Below are 16,105 nucleotides of genomic sequence, written 5' to 3' on the forward strand. Positions count from 1 at the left end.
GTCTTTTTCTGGTTTTGTGTGAAATAACCTCTGAGATAAGGCTCTGGAAATACATGTTTACCCCTTGAATTTGCATAGTTAGTCCATTAGTTAGTATTGGCTTTAAAACTGAATATTTCACCAGGGTAATTCATCATCACCTGTTTGTTGAGACATGAGAAGCAGACAGGAAACTCATAAAAGAATATGTTTATTCTTGCAGTTTTCATCATACCTTAGCTTAAATATATGAAAGTTTTAGATGTTATTTTTAAATGTAATAGTTACTTCTCTGTTTACACTTCAGGCATTCTGGGATTTATCTTATGAAAAATTGTTGTAACAAAATACAGTAGTCTTATAAACCAAAAAAATTTCTGAGAAAAAAAAAATCTCCTCGATCCAGTCATACCCAATCTGAACCCTAAATTAGCTTCTATAGCCAACCATTTCAGTATTGGAAAACAAACAGCTTTTACAGCAGATCTTGGAGACTGTTAAATCTTGATTAGCTGAAATGAGTTGTAATTTTAAAAAAAACTTTTTTTAGACAGTGAAGGAATATTTGCCCATTTGACATTTTTTTTTTAAATAAGTGATTCAGCCGGCCTTATCCTAAAGGAAATCCTTAAGAGCCCCAAGGAAATCCGTAAGAGCCCCAAAACTGGGATTTTCTTGAAGGAAATCCTTAAGAGCCCCCAAACTGGTAATTAATCACTTACAACATCTAATCTCTTGTTTATGCATGTGACTGGTGATAGTCCAGAAAGCTGACAGCCATTCAGGAACACATTTTTTCCCTATCCATTTGTTTTATGCTGACTCTTTCTTCCCTTGTTAGAACAGCCTGTCTTGAAGGGCAAGCACTTTGTGGAAGGGGCTTCTTTGCCGTAACTGTAAGATATGCCAAACATCAATCGTGTGACTGATAATGAAGTACAATGTGCTGTTGGCAAAGCATGGCAGCAACAACAATGTTCAGTCAGCTCTCATCTGCATACTCCATCTTAGCCCTGTAAGGCATAAGATGATCACTTTAAGTATAACAATCTGTATAAGAATCCTGTGCACATATTACACGGCTAAACACAAACTGAAGGTGTTTCACCATAGCAACAGCAAGTCTTATTGTAGGATTCAGAGGGTGCTGGACACACTAGTGTTTTAGTAAAGAAGAACTTCCCTTTTTTTAAAATACATGTTAAAATGTCATCTATTAGTAGCAATAAGGAAGTAACTCCCTTTCCCCTGAAAAGAAAGTCTCAAGTTGCTTTAGACATTTGTGACTACTTTTCTGTACATTAAGACAAACTACTCTACTGGATCACCAGTTGTATTACATTATTGAAAGCCTTCTAAGGTGGCTAGATTGGCTAGAATTGACACATCTCCATGTGTCTCCAGTTACAGATATGCACACACTGCTCTAAATGACATCACTCCTGCCTTTCCTTGAGCAGCTGTGACATTTGTGTTAAAAGCCTCCACACAAGCATGCCTGAGTGTATAGCATGTTTGTAGGTGGCAGTTTTTGGTTGTCAGATAAGCTGGAGTTTTCTGCGAGTGGTTGAAGCTGCAATTAGTACATAAAATTAATCTTCTGCTGAGTTGTTTTACAAGATATGCAAGGTAAGGGACGTCAGTGAAATAAATGCAGGCAAAAGGACAGGGCAGCAGGAGAATAGGGAAGCAGGATCATGTGAAAAAGTAAAATTTTGTCCCGGAAGAAATACTGTCCAAACAGGTGGCAAATTTGACTTTATTCCAGACAATCTCCTTCTTGAGCTCTTTGTGACACTGGCATACATATTGAAGAAATCTGAGTTTCTAGGTTGGATTTTGTTTTTACATATACAGATATTCTCTTTGAAGCGATTTCTGTTGAACTGGTTAACTTTAACTGAAAAATCTCCATTGTCTTTTAGTACCCCATAATGGTTTTGGCATTTTTTTCTCTAGAGCCCCGGTATTTTATCTGCTCTGTTTTTGTTTTGTTTTGTTTTCAAAAAAACATATTTGGTTGCTCTGACAGTTATCCGTTGTTTTATTTAAAGCTACCAGTTAGGCTAGATTTATCTTTTCACTTGAATCATTTCTGCTAATATCCTTTTAGCTGGTTTTCAGTCTTTCTCATATCCACCCAGGCAGTCTTGTAGTATTTTTTTTTTCCTTCATAAGGAAATAGAAATTAAGTTTTCCAGTAAGTTCTCCTTTCACAGATAAGCATTGGCTAGTCCCAGTGGACTGTTTTAATGCTTTATAACCTCCTCCTTCACTAATGTGTATCCTGCAGTAGCAGTGCTATAACTGGGAAGGACAATTCCCTTCATTAGGGCAAGAGGAAATGCCATGCTTTTACTGTTGCCAAGATTACATCTGTAAGGAGATATAAAAAGAATCCTCCAAAGAGATATTAAAACCACACTTGGTAAACCTTACAGTGCACCATCCTGTACATCAGAGATGCTGAAGAGTTAAAGTAGTATATGGTAGAGAAGAGAATGAAAGAAAAAATGAGAACTGTGAAAAATAAGGGTGCTGTTACAGCTGGTTTTCATGCTTTTATTTTCCCATGCTATTTCACCTGTTCAAGTGGTATTTTTTTTAACTAGGACATGATCTTAACAAGCATTTTATGATTGTCAGCAGAAAAACAGAGAACACTGTTAATTTCCAAAGTTTAAATAGACTAAATACTTTGCTGTAAAATCTATGTCAGAATGACAGTTCTGTGATGTGATGTGTTGGTCATCTGTAAGGGAACAGAATCACAAAAAAATCTGTTAGAACATTTCCTTTTCTGCCTCCAAAGCAGTGTGAGAAAGAGCAAAAAAAATCAGTAGAAGTTTGACATGAACTAAGTATTTCATTTTTGCAGTTTGTAAGAGGAGTATATATCCTATAAGGGCACCCAAAATGTACCAGCAGAAGATGTGAAACCTCAGGAAAACTGCATGGTCTGCCTGCATTGACCCAGTTTTTGCAGTGACTTAAGGCACAGGTTTTTTTTACAACATGAGCCATTGAACCAACCTCTCACAGGATCTGTTGGTTGCACACTGAATTTTTCAGACATGATTTTGAGGAGATGGTGTCTTGCAACATGGTCATTGAATACTACGTGTGTCTGGTTTGGAAAGGGCAACTGCTCTCTCTCTAGCAGAAGAGAACATAGGGCCTAATGAAATTGATTGTATTAGATCACTTGTATAAAATTACTTCTTCCACTTTCTGGAAATATACATTAAATAATTATGTTATGAATTCTCCTTCAACATTAAGAAGAGGAGTTTAAGTGATATTAATGAGAAAGTAAATTAAAGAATTTGCAATGTTATCAAAATCTCAGTAAAATACAACTAGGCAAGGCTAAAAATAGTGTATTATGCTCTAGACATTTTTAGATGAAAGTAGTAAATATACTCCTTTCTTCTAAAGCCTTAGTTAATGAATGTAAATATAGCAGGCACATTGCTGATGGGAATAATGGATAAGAAACTTGCTGTCACCTACGCTATACCTGTCATTATGAATGACAGAAGATTTCTACCTGTGAAAGGAAGAATTGATATCTTTGTAAAATGTTACTGACATTTATGCTACATTCTGCCCATATCTAAATCATAATGCAAATTACAGAACCAGGAAAGCATCCTTCTGAATTGATTTGAAGTATTAAGTTGTCAAAAATATCTGCGTATGTGATGTGACTGATAAATCTGTCAGGAGAGCTGGGACAGAGATGAAATTTTCTGTTGTAAGGGAAGGCTCTTTGTCCAGATGCCTTTATAGCAAATTTTAGCTAGTGTATAGCGGTACGATCTTTTGGGCAATTATAGGCAATTCCTGCCTGTACAAAAGTTCACAGCTCTTGATGAAGCCAAAAAAGACCTTCATTTGCCAACCGTATGCTGGGCTGCATCAAAAGAAGTGTGACCAGCAGGCTGAGAGAGGTGATTCTCCCCCTCTACTCTGCTGTCGTGAGACCCCACCTGCAGTGCCACATCCAGCTCTGGAGTCCTCAGCACAGGAAAGACATGGACCTGTTACAGCGAGTCCAGAGGAGGGCCACAAAGATGATCAGAGAGCTGGAGCACCTCCCATATGAGGACAGGCTGAGGGAGTTGCAGTTGTTTAGCCTGGAGAAGGCTCTGGGGGGACCTTATAGCAGCCTTCCAGTACTTAAAGGGAGCCTACAGGAAAAGATGGGGAGGCACTCTTTATTCAGGGAGTGTAGTGATAGGACAAGGAGTGATGGTTTTAAGCTGAAAGGGGATAGATTTAGATTAGATATTAAGGAAGAAATATTTTTTACTGTGAGGGTGGTGAGATACTGGTTAAAATAAATGTATGGTGCATAGTAAATGTGGGGATTTACTGAAGATGGTCAAACAGAAAGAAAATTGTCAAACTGATCCAAGGCCTTCCTGTTTGTATCACCAAAATGAGATGACATTCATGTATCAACAAGATGATGACCATGGCCTTCCATCTTGCAGAGGAGTTAAGATGAAAATTGTAATTGATAGGCTTGGGTGTTACCATGCTTTTCAAAAACTTCATCACAGTTGTGTTTCAAGATGCTGAGATGTAAGCAATTACCTCAGTATTTCCTTGCATTATAAGTATTTGCTTGCACATGAAAAATCCACCTAGCTGTATTTCAATCTGGATTGAAGAGGAGAAAGGAATTGTAATATATCAAGTAAAATAACTTTGCAGAAGGAATTTAACAGTTTAACAAGGTCAAAGATGTACAAAGGGTCTTCCATAATGCCACTATAGAGAGACATATTAATACATATTAGAGAACAAATGCTAGTAATAAGAGCCAGGTACTCCTGGATGCAGTAGCCATGAAGGTATCTATCTGTTTATTTATTTATTTTGCTAAATGATTTCTGACCAGTAAGAAGTGACACTATCATAGTTTACTCATATTGTTTATGAGGGTCAAATTTTGGTAAAATGAGGAATCTACTTAATTAAGTTAGTTGGACTAAGGCGCTTAGGGACCTGAATGAAGACTAAGGTCACATCTTCTTCACGTGAGGGACTGAAATTTGTTTCCTGCATAGCAGTAGAAAAACAGTAGGAAATTTTGGAGACTAGGACTACCAGAATGAACGTTATCCAAAAGTATATTAGAAATGACAGCCTCCAAAGAATGTATTAATTAATCAAAACAAGCTATGCATTGGAGGTCAAGAAGCAGATAGAGATAAGAGACTTGACAAAATCAGAATTAGACTTGCAAGTGGCCCAAATTTTGAATGAATATTGATCTCAGTTTTCAGTAAAAGGACAGTGTTTATTCTGGGGAGTTGAAAGTGAAAGAGAAGGTAGATATGTGATTTACAGTATCTGAAGTGGAAATTTTATGCAAAAGTCAACCTAGCTCTAGCCATTTAACTGAAGCTCCTAAGTTAGAAACCTGGTCTCCCTAAATTTCCTGTACAGTCCATGGAGGGGCACATACACCACCGGAGACTCAGTCCATCTAAAATCGGAGTCTTCAACTAAACGTGACTGGGTTCTGCAATTGGACATTTCAGTTAAACATGTCAAACTGGGCTGGAACAATGCCGCCCCATGGGTGCAGACCAAGTGGGATGTCCCATCCTAAGTTTCAGGAAGAACTGGCTAAGAAACTGGAGATCTGGTGGTGGCCAGTTCAAATGAATCCACCAGGCTAGCAGTGGTGGTGGCCGGTGATAGAATAACAACTGTTACTTTTGGTTACAGGGGAGAAATGGGAGGTCATTGGTGCCACCATGAGTTTGTTAGTCTGATGGCAGCAGTCTTTAGAAACTAATTTGAAGAACTAATCAAAGACACAGTGCTTACAGAGGGAATTCACTCAGGTTTGCTGACATTAGGGTTGCATCAGACTAATCTGATAACTGTTTGATGATTTATTTTCCAGACAAAAGTAATGTAGTAGATCTCATTTATTTTCAGGAAAGCACTGACTGTGGCTCTGTTTCAGAAATTATATACATGAAGGAGATCAGGATTATTACAAGAATTGTAAACTAGTTAATGAGTTGGACAGAAAGCAAATGACATTAAGCTGTAAGTATTAAGCTGTAGGGAGGCTACTCAACAAAGATTAGATTTGTGACTGAACTAGTTTTAATCCTTTTTTAATGCTCTCAACAAAGAAAAAAATATTGTGTTGAAGAAATATGCCAAAGGCACAAAGCTGAAAGGCAATGTTTGCATGAAGGACTCTGGGAGCTGAAAGATATTAGGTAACCTCATGTGGCTGATATAAAATAGATTTCAGTAGTCAAAGTGTAGGCTTAAATTCAGGGACTGCTAAGAATAAGCTCTGTTGTAAGTAAGGATCTCCTTGGTTAGAAATGGCTAAGATGGAGGAAAGCTTGTCTGACCGCTACTCGATCAGAGGGTGTCTATAAGAGGTAACTGTGAACAAAGACCATATGATCCTAGGATGTGTTAATCAGTATATTCCTGATATAGATAGGAAAGTATCAATGCCTTTGTGAAACATCATCCAAAATGCTGTGTACATTCTGGTCAGACAGAAAAGATTAATTTGAACTGGAATGTTTGGAGAAGGAGAACATCTGTTAAGAAAGAGGCTTAAACACGGATTTTCTTTAGTCCTGGAGAACAAAGGGTGACTGGATCTAAGGTAGCCCTCCATAAATTAACAGAGAAAGCAGCTAGAACAAAGAACTATTTAGAATTCAAAATGAATTAATTTACAAGAACAAACTGGTCCATAGATTTAAAAATATGCTTTCTGACCACCTGAGCAGTGAAGTTCTAGTGAAGGGGATGAATTAACTATTTATTAATTGACCCTTGACACATTTAAAAAAAAAAAAAAAAAGATCAAGAGGATCCTTTCTAGTCCCATGCTCTTTTTTAAAATTCACCAAGACTGCTACTAGCAACTTTTGTCTGCAGTTCATGAACTACAGGACTTATTTCACCTGATATATGTATTTAGAGATATAAAATTAATTGGGAACTTTTTTTTAGTAAAAACTATAGATAATTTCTCATAAATACTCAGATGTTAATGTCTGATGATTGTTGCTTTTTACTTGATGCTACTGCTTTACATCTTTCAAATTCCACAGTCTGCTGATCTTTGGAGACCAATCATTATTCAAGGAACATCAGTTTTTGGGTTGTACAATCCCCTACAGAAGGAATTTGAAGGATTCCAAGGAAGGATTTGGAGACTCCAAGATTGCTTTCATGATCATACTTTGTTTTCATAAGTACAGGTCATCTACAGTTATCAAAATATGTTTTTAAAGGTAGAAAGAGCTAATGTGTCCATTTAAAAAGGAAGCAAGTAGAATCCCATGTTGGACCAATGTCAGTAGTACAAAAGCAATAGAATCTACAGCTCTGTACAAGAAGTATCCTACCTTTGAAAATTACATCATGCTATAACTTACACAGAAAAGAGACTCACTGTTCTGGTTAGGAATTAGGAATAAGTTGATTTCCTTTGTTTTGAGAGATAAGTATTAATTACAATTAGAATACTGTTTGTTTTGATTCCTAGATGCGGTCTGTCGGACGAGTATTTAAATTCATTGACATGCCAACAGAAGAGATGAAAAACATGAAGCCACAGAAGAATAACCAGCTTTCAGATGCCCTTGTAATTGAAAACAGGCATGCAAAGAAAGAGAAGAACTGGCCATCCGGGGGCCAAATGACTGTGAAGGACCTTACGGCCAAATACAGTGAAGGAGGAGCTGCTGTGTTAGAAAACATTTCCTTTTCAATAAGTTCAGGGCAGAGGGTGAGACACTGTTTTGTGTTTGATCTGACTTGTATTAAGCTTAACTACAGAAGTGTCGTTATAAACCTATTCATTGATAAAAAAGTATGTTGAGTTTAATAAGGTTTTTTAAATGAAATTGTCACAAAATGTAGAAATCATCTAAAGCACCTGAAGAACAGAAATGTCTTGTGTGTCTTCCTAAAAAGAGCTCATCTGTAAGATTATTGGCTACAAACAACAAAAAAAAAAAAGCAAGGAAAATCTGCCTCAGTTATCCTAGAAATCTTGAGGCTGTTTACATCTCAGTGAAGAACAGTGGGGATGTTTGCTGGCCATGAGGAGCAGAATATACTGATAAAATACATATGCAACAGTTCCCCAAGTTGTATTCTTGTGCCTGAAGACATCTGCTGCCTTCTTCTGGAGAGCAGGAAGCTTGCTGGTGAGCACGGGTGCTGGGGGCAGCCTGACCCAGGTGGCACAGGGCATGAAAGAATACCTGTCGCTGTGCCAAGGGCAACGCACTGCTGGCTCTGGCGGCTGGGGGGTGGAGGTGCAGTCTCGCCTGTTCAAGGAGGGCTTTAGGCCACCCTGAATTATTATATAACAAACCATAAACAGGTCTATTCTTGAGAAGGTTGACAAACCTCTAATTAATCTTCATGTGTGTTTGGGGTTGCGTTCAAGAGGGAGCTTTAGTTTCAGGACAGCAATTGAGCAGAGGTTTAACACTTTGCTTTAAGTTCATGCTGAAGGACCGTGTTCATTAGGGTGGGAAGAAAGGCTCACACAATTTCTTGAGCTGGAGCCATATGGATGAAGAGATTTTAATTCTCCCATGTAGATAAGAAAATAGGGTCAGTGAGAGCTCCCTGGCCTTGCCACGAGGCAGTTCTTCACTCCTGGTTTGGATAAGACCACTATTTGCCAGGTTTGGTATGTCTGTCTTGGTTTACATGAACTGAATGTATGAGGGCACCAAAATTTTGAAACCAGGGGTCTGACTTCCTGTAGCACCATCCCGAACCTGCTCTGCCTTGGAAGAGAGGCACTTGTGATTCCTGGAGCATGGAGGTGCTGCTGCAGTCTGGTGGATTTACTTCCTGGAAAATCCCTTTAAGCAATGGAGTATAGAAAATGAAAGATACTTTTGTACTCTACAGAGAGGGGGCAGAGCAATTAAAACTAGGGGGGTGACCTTATTGTAGAGAGATATCAAATTAGTTAAACAGGACTTTCCTTTTGTGAACCCATGTTGACTGCTCCTGATGATTGCGTTAGTTTTTAAATGCCTTTCAATAGTATGGAGGATAATCTTCATAATTTTTCCAGGAACTGAGGTTAGACTAACAGGTCTGTAGTTACCTGGGTCTTCCCTCACACCCTTTTTGTAGACTGGAATATAAATCTACCTAATCAATAGATTGGGTCGGTGCAACACAGCACAGACTGCTCGTCTGGTTTGGAGGCCTGCTGCACTGTTACGGAAAGGATGCTGGGCAGCAGGAAGAATACCTTTCTTCATCTTCACATGTATATTGTCACCCTACAAAAGCAGCCCGTGCTCAGACAGGGCATCATTAGCTGTGTAAAACCCAGCTGTTGGAAAAGGCAGCTCAGCATTTGCTGGTGGTTAGTGCACATATTGCTTGTTCCAGCAACAGATCAGTGCAATCCAACAAAGGAACCACAATATTTCAAAAAAACCCAAAACATGTATTATGTTTCTTCCCACCTAAGATGTAAGAAAATGCAGCACCAGCTGGGCAGGTTGAGGACTTTCATCGCTGCTTGTGGGTGAACAACAGCATGGTGTGTGCTGTGACCACTGCCTCAGGCCCAAGCTACCCCACAACATGTTCATGGTCTGATCAGAGTTAGGCCCTCTGTTTTTCAATTATATGGAAATAGAGTAGCTTAGCAGTGTGATTCAAGTGCACTCTCTACTTGGTTTTTGTTCACTGTATGGGGTTTTGCTGAAAAGGGCTTCATAGTGAAAAAAGGGGAAAGAGAGCTGGACAAATCAGCACAAGATAATATATAAAAAAATTTCTGGTCTGCAGCTATGGAGAAGCTAACAGATTTTTCATCTTAGTTAATTCTAATAAAACAAAGAGTCTGGCTCAGTGTTTCATTCACCCCTTGCTGTAGGCTTTTATCATTCCCAAATAAATGACATTTATTATCCTATTGAGATCCATTTGGATTGTTCTCCACTGCTGAGATCTCTAAGTGTTTCTTCTTTCATCTGTGTTACAATGTGAGTGGTATTAAATGTTTGCTTTTATGATTTGCATTGCAGGTGGGCCTTTTAGGAAGAACTGGTTCAGGAAAAAGCACTTTACTTTTTGCATTTTTAAGACTGCTGAATACAGAAGGGGATATCCAGATTGATGGAGTCTCCTGGAACATGGTCAGCGTGCAGCAATGGAGAAAGGCATTTGGAGTGATTCCTCAGGTAATGCGATTACTGTATATTTGTGTGCCTTTATTTTCATTGGTTCTATATGCATGCATAGTTACCTTCAAGCTGGAAGTTAGTTGTTTTATGCTGCAAGACAGAAGCTAAATGCAAAGGTTTTGTGAAAAGGGGAGTGGGATGGATGGATGCATGTAATGATTCACAGCAAAGTACTTTTTGAGGGTTTCTATGCCACTCACACAAGAACTGTTCTAGAAATGGGAAGGTACAACACACTCAAACAGAAGTGTTTGTAGCCTGCTTATCCCTGCACCTCTGTAACAGTTTACATGTTGATTCAAAATAAGATAGTGCCACCTGAAGAAAAAAATACAATCAGTGGTGTTCTCACCTACTGTTTTCTCAAGGCCTACATCGCATATTATGGTTAACATGTAGATGCTACACATTGTCTGTTTTCCCTGATGGGCTGGTAGCAGAATTACTGCTTTTCTCATATTTTACTAGATCCCTAGCTGATCTGCAACTTGGACTCATCACTTTTTTAGCTGTCACTTCTCATTACTGTGTCATGGTGCATGTATAAGGGAACACTTAATGTTGTTTATGTTTGCAGCAGTCCCAGCACATGGGAAGCAATACCATTTGAGAGACGAAAAAGGAAGCAGCTCCTCACATGGGTTTAGGCACCCTAATACTATCAGATAACTGGAACAAGAAAAATAGTCTAAGGAGGGGAAAACAATAAAACCTAGGGCTTCTGAGTCCCTTGCCAATGTCCCCATAACTGGACTAGTGTCCTATATTAGTTAGGGCTCTGGCTTATCTGTCGCAAAAATGAACGTTATTGGCTGTGTGCAGTGAAACTAAAAAGTGATCACTCACTGTAAAGGTCAGAATGAAAACTGATGGTACGAACTGCACAATTTTAATGCCATGTTTTGTATTTTTGTTGTTGGAAGCTGTCAGTCCTTTCCAGCAGTACTGATACAGGAATAACACATATAACACATATTGGCTTTCTCTTATTTGAAACCTATACACTGAATAGTTCTTCAGCTACTAAACATACACAGTTTTTTCCATAGCTATGTTCATTCCTTTGGAAACCTTGTGAGTGTGTCAGATTAATTGAAGTAACAGCTGACTGCAGTCTTACCAATGAGTCACTTGTGGTATCCGGAGGGAGGTGGAGGGACACCAGTTGCAGATCAGCCTGGCACATTGCGAGGGGACATGCAGACTGTCCCACCTTTATCCTTCCTTGAGGGGTGGCTACTAACCCCAGAGACTGATAAGTATGGTTTGATCATTAGTCACCTTGGTTACCTTACTCCTTGACAGGCCCACAAGGAGTGGGCAACCAGGGTGACCAAGAATCATCTTTTGACTGTCAAATGTCAAACCCCTATTGTGCTGTTCCCCCCATCACATCCCTACTGTAAAAGAGTTGCCAGCTGCTTTCTGTGCATATTGGTTTGTTCCCACATAGTCTACTGTCTTAGAAAGGTGGTGACTGTTTTAGAAAGCTGGTGAGCTGCAGTGAACTATGTTTGTGTGGTATACAGCTGCTGTGGACTACATGAGGCACTTTAAAATAGTTGGAGAAACTCTGTGACAGCCAGCCAGTTTCACTAAAAAATATGCTATCAGGTTTAGATTTTCAAAACAGTGGTTTTCCATAACCATCATAGCAGAGCAGAGGTCTGTCTTCACTTTCACCCTCCATTGGGGTATGTAGGCTAAATTCTGCTTTCTACCACAATTCAACAAACCAACTAATTGTAGTGAAGTCATCAATACAACTGTCACTCAGTTGCTGTAGTCACTCGTTAACTATTTCACTGTCATGGAGGTGGGATTTAACTCTGACTGAGGGGTTCCTGATGGCACTGTCTTGGCTTTGGTAGCTGTTAAAAGATGCTGAAGTGCTCATGCTGGGAACACACTGGATTTGATTTTGCAAACACAAGATAGACTCAAAAATTCATTTTTCTACTTAATAATCAGTTTTGAGTTGTGAAAGCTTCCTTTTCAATAATGTTATCCCACAATAGCCTAAGTAGCATTTATTTAAAGTAGGCACAACTCTCTCCTCTCTGTGCATTTCCATAATCATGCTCTGAAATTTCCTCAAAGGCAGCAGTTTGAGAGACTTCACTGCCAAGTTACACCCTCAACAAAACAGAACCGAGAGAGCAGTGATGAGTCCATTGGTTGGATTCATTTCTTGCTTGAGCTCTACCAATAGCCTGGCTGGTCACACGCTGCTTGCTGAGCTGAGGCTTACTTGGCAACCTGCCCATTGATAGCTGACCTGTCATCACCCTTTCTGTCCCCTCTTCATTTTCACATCTATCTATTCCTGTAAACTTTTATTTCTTTATTATTTGTGGTTCAGTTCTGCAGCATGATTGTTGCTTGGAAGTATGAAAAAAAGTCACCCCTTCAGATCGAGGCAGCGGTGCAGTAAACTCTAGATGCAGCTGCATCTGTTTGGCTTGGAGGACAGGTATGTTACACAGCTGTCCTCCAGAGTATGGCTGTATAGGATGAATATGTCTCCATTGCAAAATTTTCCTATACAGCCAAGTATAACTTTCTGTATTGGAAAGGGCTTCCCTGACTCTCCCATAGCCATCCTTTTGCTCTCAGCCCTTTTGGATGTGGTTACAGCAGGGTTTCTGCTTTCCATCTCCAATTGTTCTTGGGAATGCATAGACTGAGGAGAAAATGGAATGCTTGGTAACAAGCACCCTTTTTGTCCCCGTGAAAAATATGATTAATAATTTTCATAGCTGAGCACTCACTATAGAGTCACTAATGGTATAGAAAACATAATTCTGCAGCCATCAGCAAGATCTGAGAGACATTTATTACATGAGCAGTGTAACTTGCCCTTCTATTAGTGAGGTGAATTGTTATTTCATTGTTAAAATTACACATTTAGTTCAGTTTGGAAGTTCCTGATATGTGGATCAATGCCAAAAATCCATTCTCTGGAAGGTCACGAGAGTTGCCAGCCTGTTTGCATGCTTCAGCTCACAGCTCTTGTTCCAAAGCTTTGCCAAAGAACTGCACATTATGCCTCAAAAGTTCCCACATTCAGAATGAAATGAAGTTTTCACCAGCACTTTCCCAGCAGGGAAGAGAAACTGCATATGCCACCCTGCTTTTCCCGGCAGAACAAAGCCTTTTGTTCTTTGCCATTTGCCTATGGGTATGGGAAAAAAAGAAAAGTTGCTTTTCCTTTCCTGGGAGGCTGGCCTACAGCAACACCTGGATATTTGCTGTCTCCAGGAGAGGCTTTGCTAACAAAAGGAGAATGCAGCTCTACCTAAGGCATGCTTCCTTGTGAAAACTTTCCAACATTCTCCTTCTCTTCCTTATCCCTAAATTTCCCAATTTAGAAGAAAAGAAGTGCTTTTCCTCTGTGGGAACCTCATTGCTTCACTCCTCCATAGCACACACAATGTCCTAACACACTGCCGTCTACTCCATCCAGGCGATGCTGGAATGACCTGCAGGGTGGTCAGGGATCACTCGCTGAGCCGCAGCAAAAGCAAAAACCTGTTTCCTTCAGTATCTCAAGCCCAGCTATAAGCTCATTGCAGTGGTGTGAAGGGGTAAATCATATAAAACATGTTTCCTGGAGCACCCACAAGGAAGTTCCTTCCTGTAGCTCCTCACACGCCTGCACTGCTGAAGCACAGCCTGACCACAGCGCTGCTCCTACAGGATGTTTGTCATTCCCATGCGAAACAATTACTCCAGCGATAACAGGCTGTTTGAAGTATAATCACAGCCCATCCTGCCTTCTTTCTGGACAGTCCTTTCTGATACTTCTTCTGTAAAAGTTTTCCCACCACATTTCCAGGGTGAGGTAATCCAGCTGCATCTGGTTTCAACACACTGAAGCTCTTTTGCAAACAGGTCCTCATGCAGATTGCATCCTGAAGTATGTAATGGAGTCAAATTGAGAAAATGCCTTCTGTAGTTTGGCTTTGAATGGAGAACAGGAGACCTGCAGCTAATTTTCCATTAAAATAAAGGAGGAGAAACCTGACACCCATAAGGTGCTGCTAGCTCAAAGGAAGGAGATGACTTCTGGTGTCTTCTTGAGTGTTATTCCACTTCATACTGGCAGATCTCACACCATTTTCTACATGTAAATACTACATATAGAGTTAAAATCAAGCTTAGCATGGAGAATGAGATTATTACAGTTTGTGGGACTGCCAGTTGACCAAAAAAAAAAAAAATCACTTTTGCTTTATTTTACTTAAGAAGTGAGATTTTGCAACTTTTATCTTTGTAGTTCCAATTTTTCAATAGCTATCTTTGTTCATTATATCTGTCTGTCTCTCTGCCTGTTTGTCTCCAGTACTGTTTCATCGCTTCTCATAGCTTCAAGGCTGTTCACTTTCAGAGGTTGTGGGAGTGACTGTTTTGCAGGGTGCCAGGGCACTCCCGCACCATGCAGCCTGCGGAGCAGTGCTGCTTCTCAGGGGTGGTCCTGCAGAGGCTGGGGAGATACACCTAGGGAGTATCTGCTGCACCAAATCCACCCACAGAGCACCTGGGGACACTAATTAACAGCCCCACATGTTCATTTCGGGCAGTATATAGGTTGTTTTCTGCATCATGGGTTCAGTGTTGGCAGGAGCACAGCACTTGTGTTGATGAGTAAGCTCTATGGGAGGCAGAGGTTTTAGCATCTTCAGGGGAGAACATTACAGAACTGGTCCCAAAATACTTGCAGAAGGTCTTCATTGCTCCCATGCTCTGCTTCTTGTCTGTAAATATTTGGATGTCAATGTAAAGTCCCTAAAGGGCAGTTATGAAAACAAAACCTCTCACTCTGCACCTAATACTAAAGCGTTCACATAGCAATTTTATTTTCTTTCATGTTGATATTGTTGCCAATATATATACAAAGCAGAGGAGGCTACATGGAGGTCATATTGCTGTTACTCTAGCTTTTCCATGCGTGGAGCTGATGTCTGGTTCCAGCTGATGTGTTTGTTCTCCAGCCCTGGGGCGTATAGGAACAAGGGTCCATGGGTCTTGCTGGGGACCTGCACGTGGTTTGGCTTTCATTGCAACAGCAGCTACTCACAGACAGGATACTCTCTCTCCTTAGCAGCCTCTTGTCAGCTGATGCTTTACTCGTCTGTCTGCGTTTGCTTAGGTACTCCAGTGTCTTGGTTCTTCATGTAACACTTAAATCGTCTAGGAAGCTTATTGCCACAAGCTGGGTGTATCCAACACCATAACCAATATGCAGAGGCTGTAGTTGCTGATGGGGATTAGTACCCTTCAGAGGGGTTGATTTACAATATTTGGAGTGGTCAGAACATAAATGTGACCATACTTATATTTGTGAGTGTTTTGCTTAAGGGTGGATGTCAGGTCTGAGAAACTTTGTTGTGTGATCACACCCACTTTCATCCTGGGTGAATTTGAACAAGTGACTGAGAAGGAAATGGTTCCAGATTTGGTGCCAGTCTCCCCAGCCATTCACTCCCCCTTCCAATGCTCTCCTTATTTCTACTTCTTCCATACTTATAAACAGCACACAAGTCCATGGGATTCACTTTTGTTTTTTTTCACTTTAGACTTCTAGCTTTTAGGATTTTGGTGGGAGGGAGAGGTTTGCTTCTTTTCAAATGGACTCTAAACTACCCATGTGACTCATATGGTATTTACTCAAGTGAACCCAATGTGGTTTCTAATGAGGTGGGAGGAAGGAGGTGTTGAAATGGAGAGACACGTACCAGAATTCATGACAATGAAATATTTACCTTGTGAAAAAAAAGAAGTACTTTTGTGAATAATGTGCTTCTAGTGCCTTGCTTCTTGAAAGCACAGTTATTAGGAGTAACAGCAGTTTCTGAAGAAAGTAGTTCCCTTTATTTCTCTGCCTG

General features: G+C 40.0%; 1 protein-coding gene across 1 annotated transcript in view; it reads left to right on the forward strand.

Annotated features, from left to right (window-relative positions):
• CFTR (cystic fibrosis transmembrane conductance regulator (ATP-binding cassette sub-family C, member 7)) overlaps positions 1-16,105 on the forward strand; it is a gene marked incomplete at its 5' end in the record, with an annotated part of 68,443 nt that overhangs the window by 44,702 nt on the left and 7,636 nt on the right. Inside the window, 2 exons of the mRNA XM_010087678.1 lie at positions 7,532-7,774; positions 10,059-10,214. Coding sequence (XP_010085980.1) covers positions 7,532-7,774; positions 10,059-10,214 — 399 coding nt within the window. The remainder of the gene's footprint in view (positions 1-7,531; positions 7,775-10,058; positions 10,215-16,105) is intronic.

The sequence above is a fragment of the Pterocles gutturalis genome, unplaced genomic scaffold (genome assembly GCF_000699245.1).
Source record: "Pterocles gutturalis isolate BGI_N339 unplaced genomic scaffold, ASM69924v1 scaffold23236, whole genome shotgun sequence".
Classification (NCBI taxonomy): domain Eukaryota; kingdom Metazoa; phylum Chordata; class Aves; order Pterocliformes; family Pteroclidae; genus Pterocles; species Pterocles gutturalis.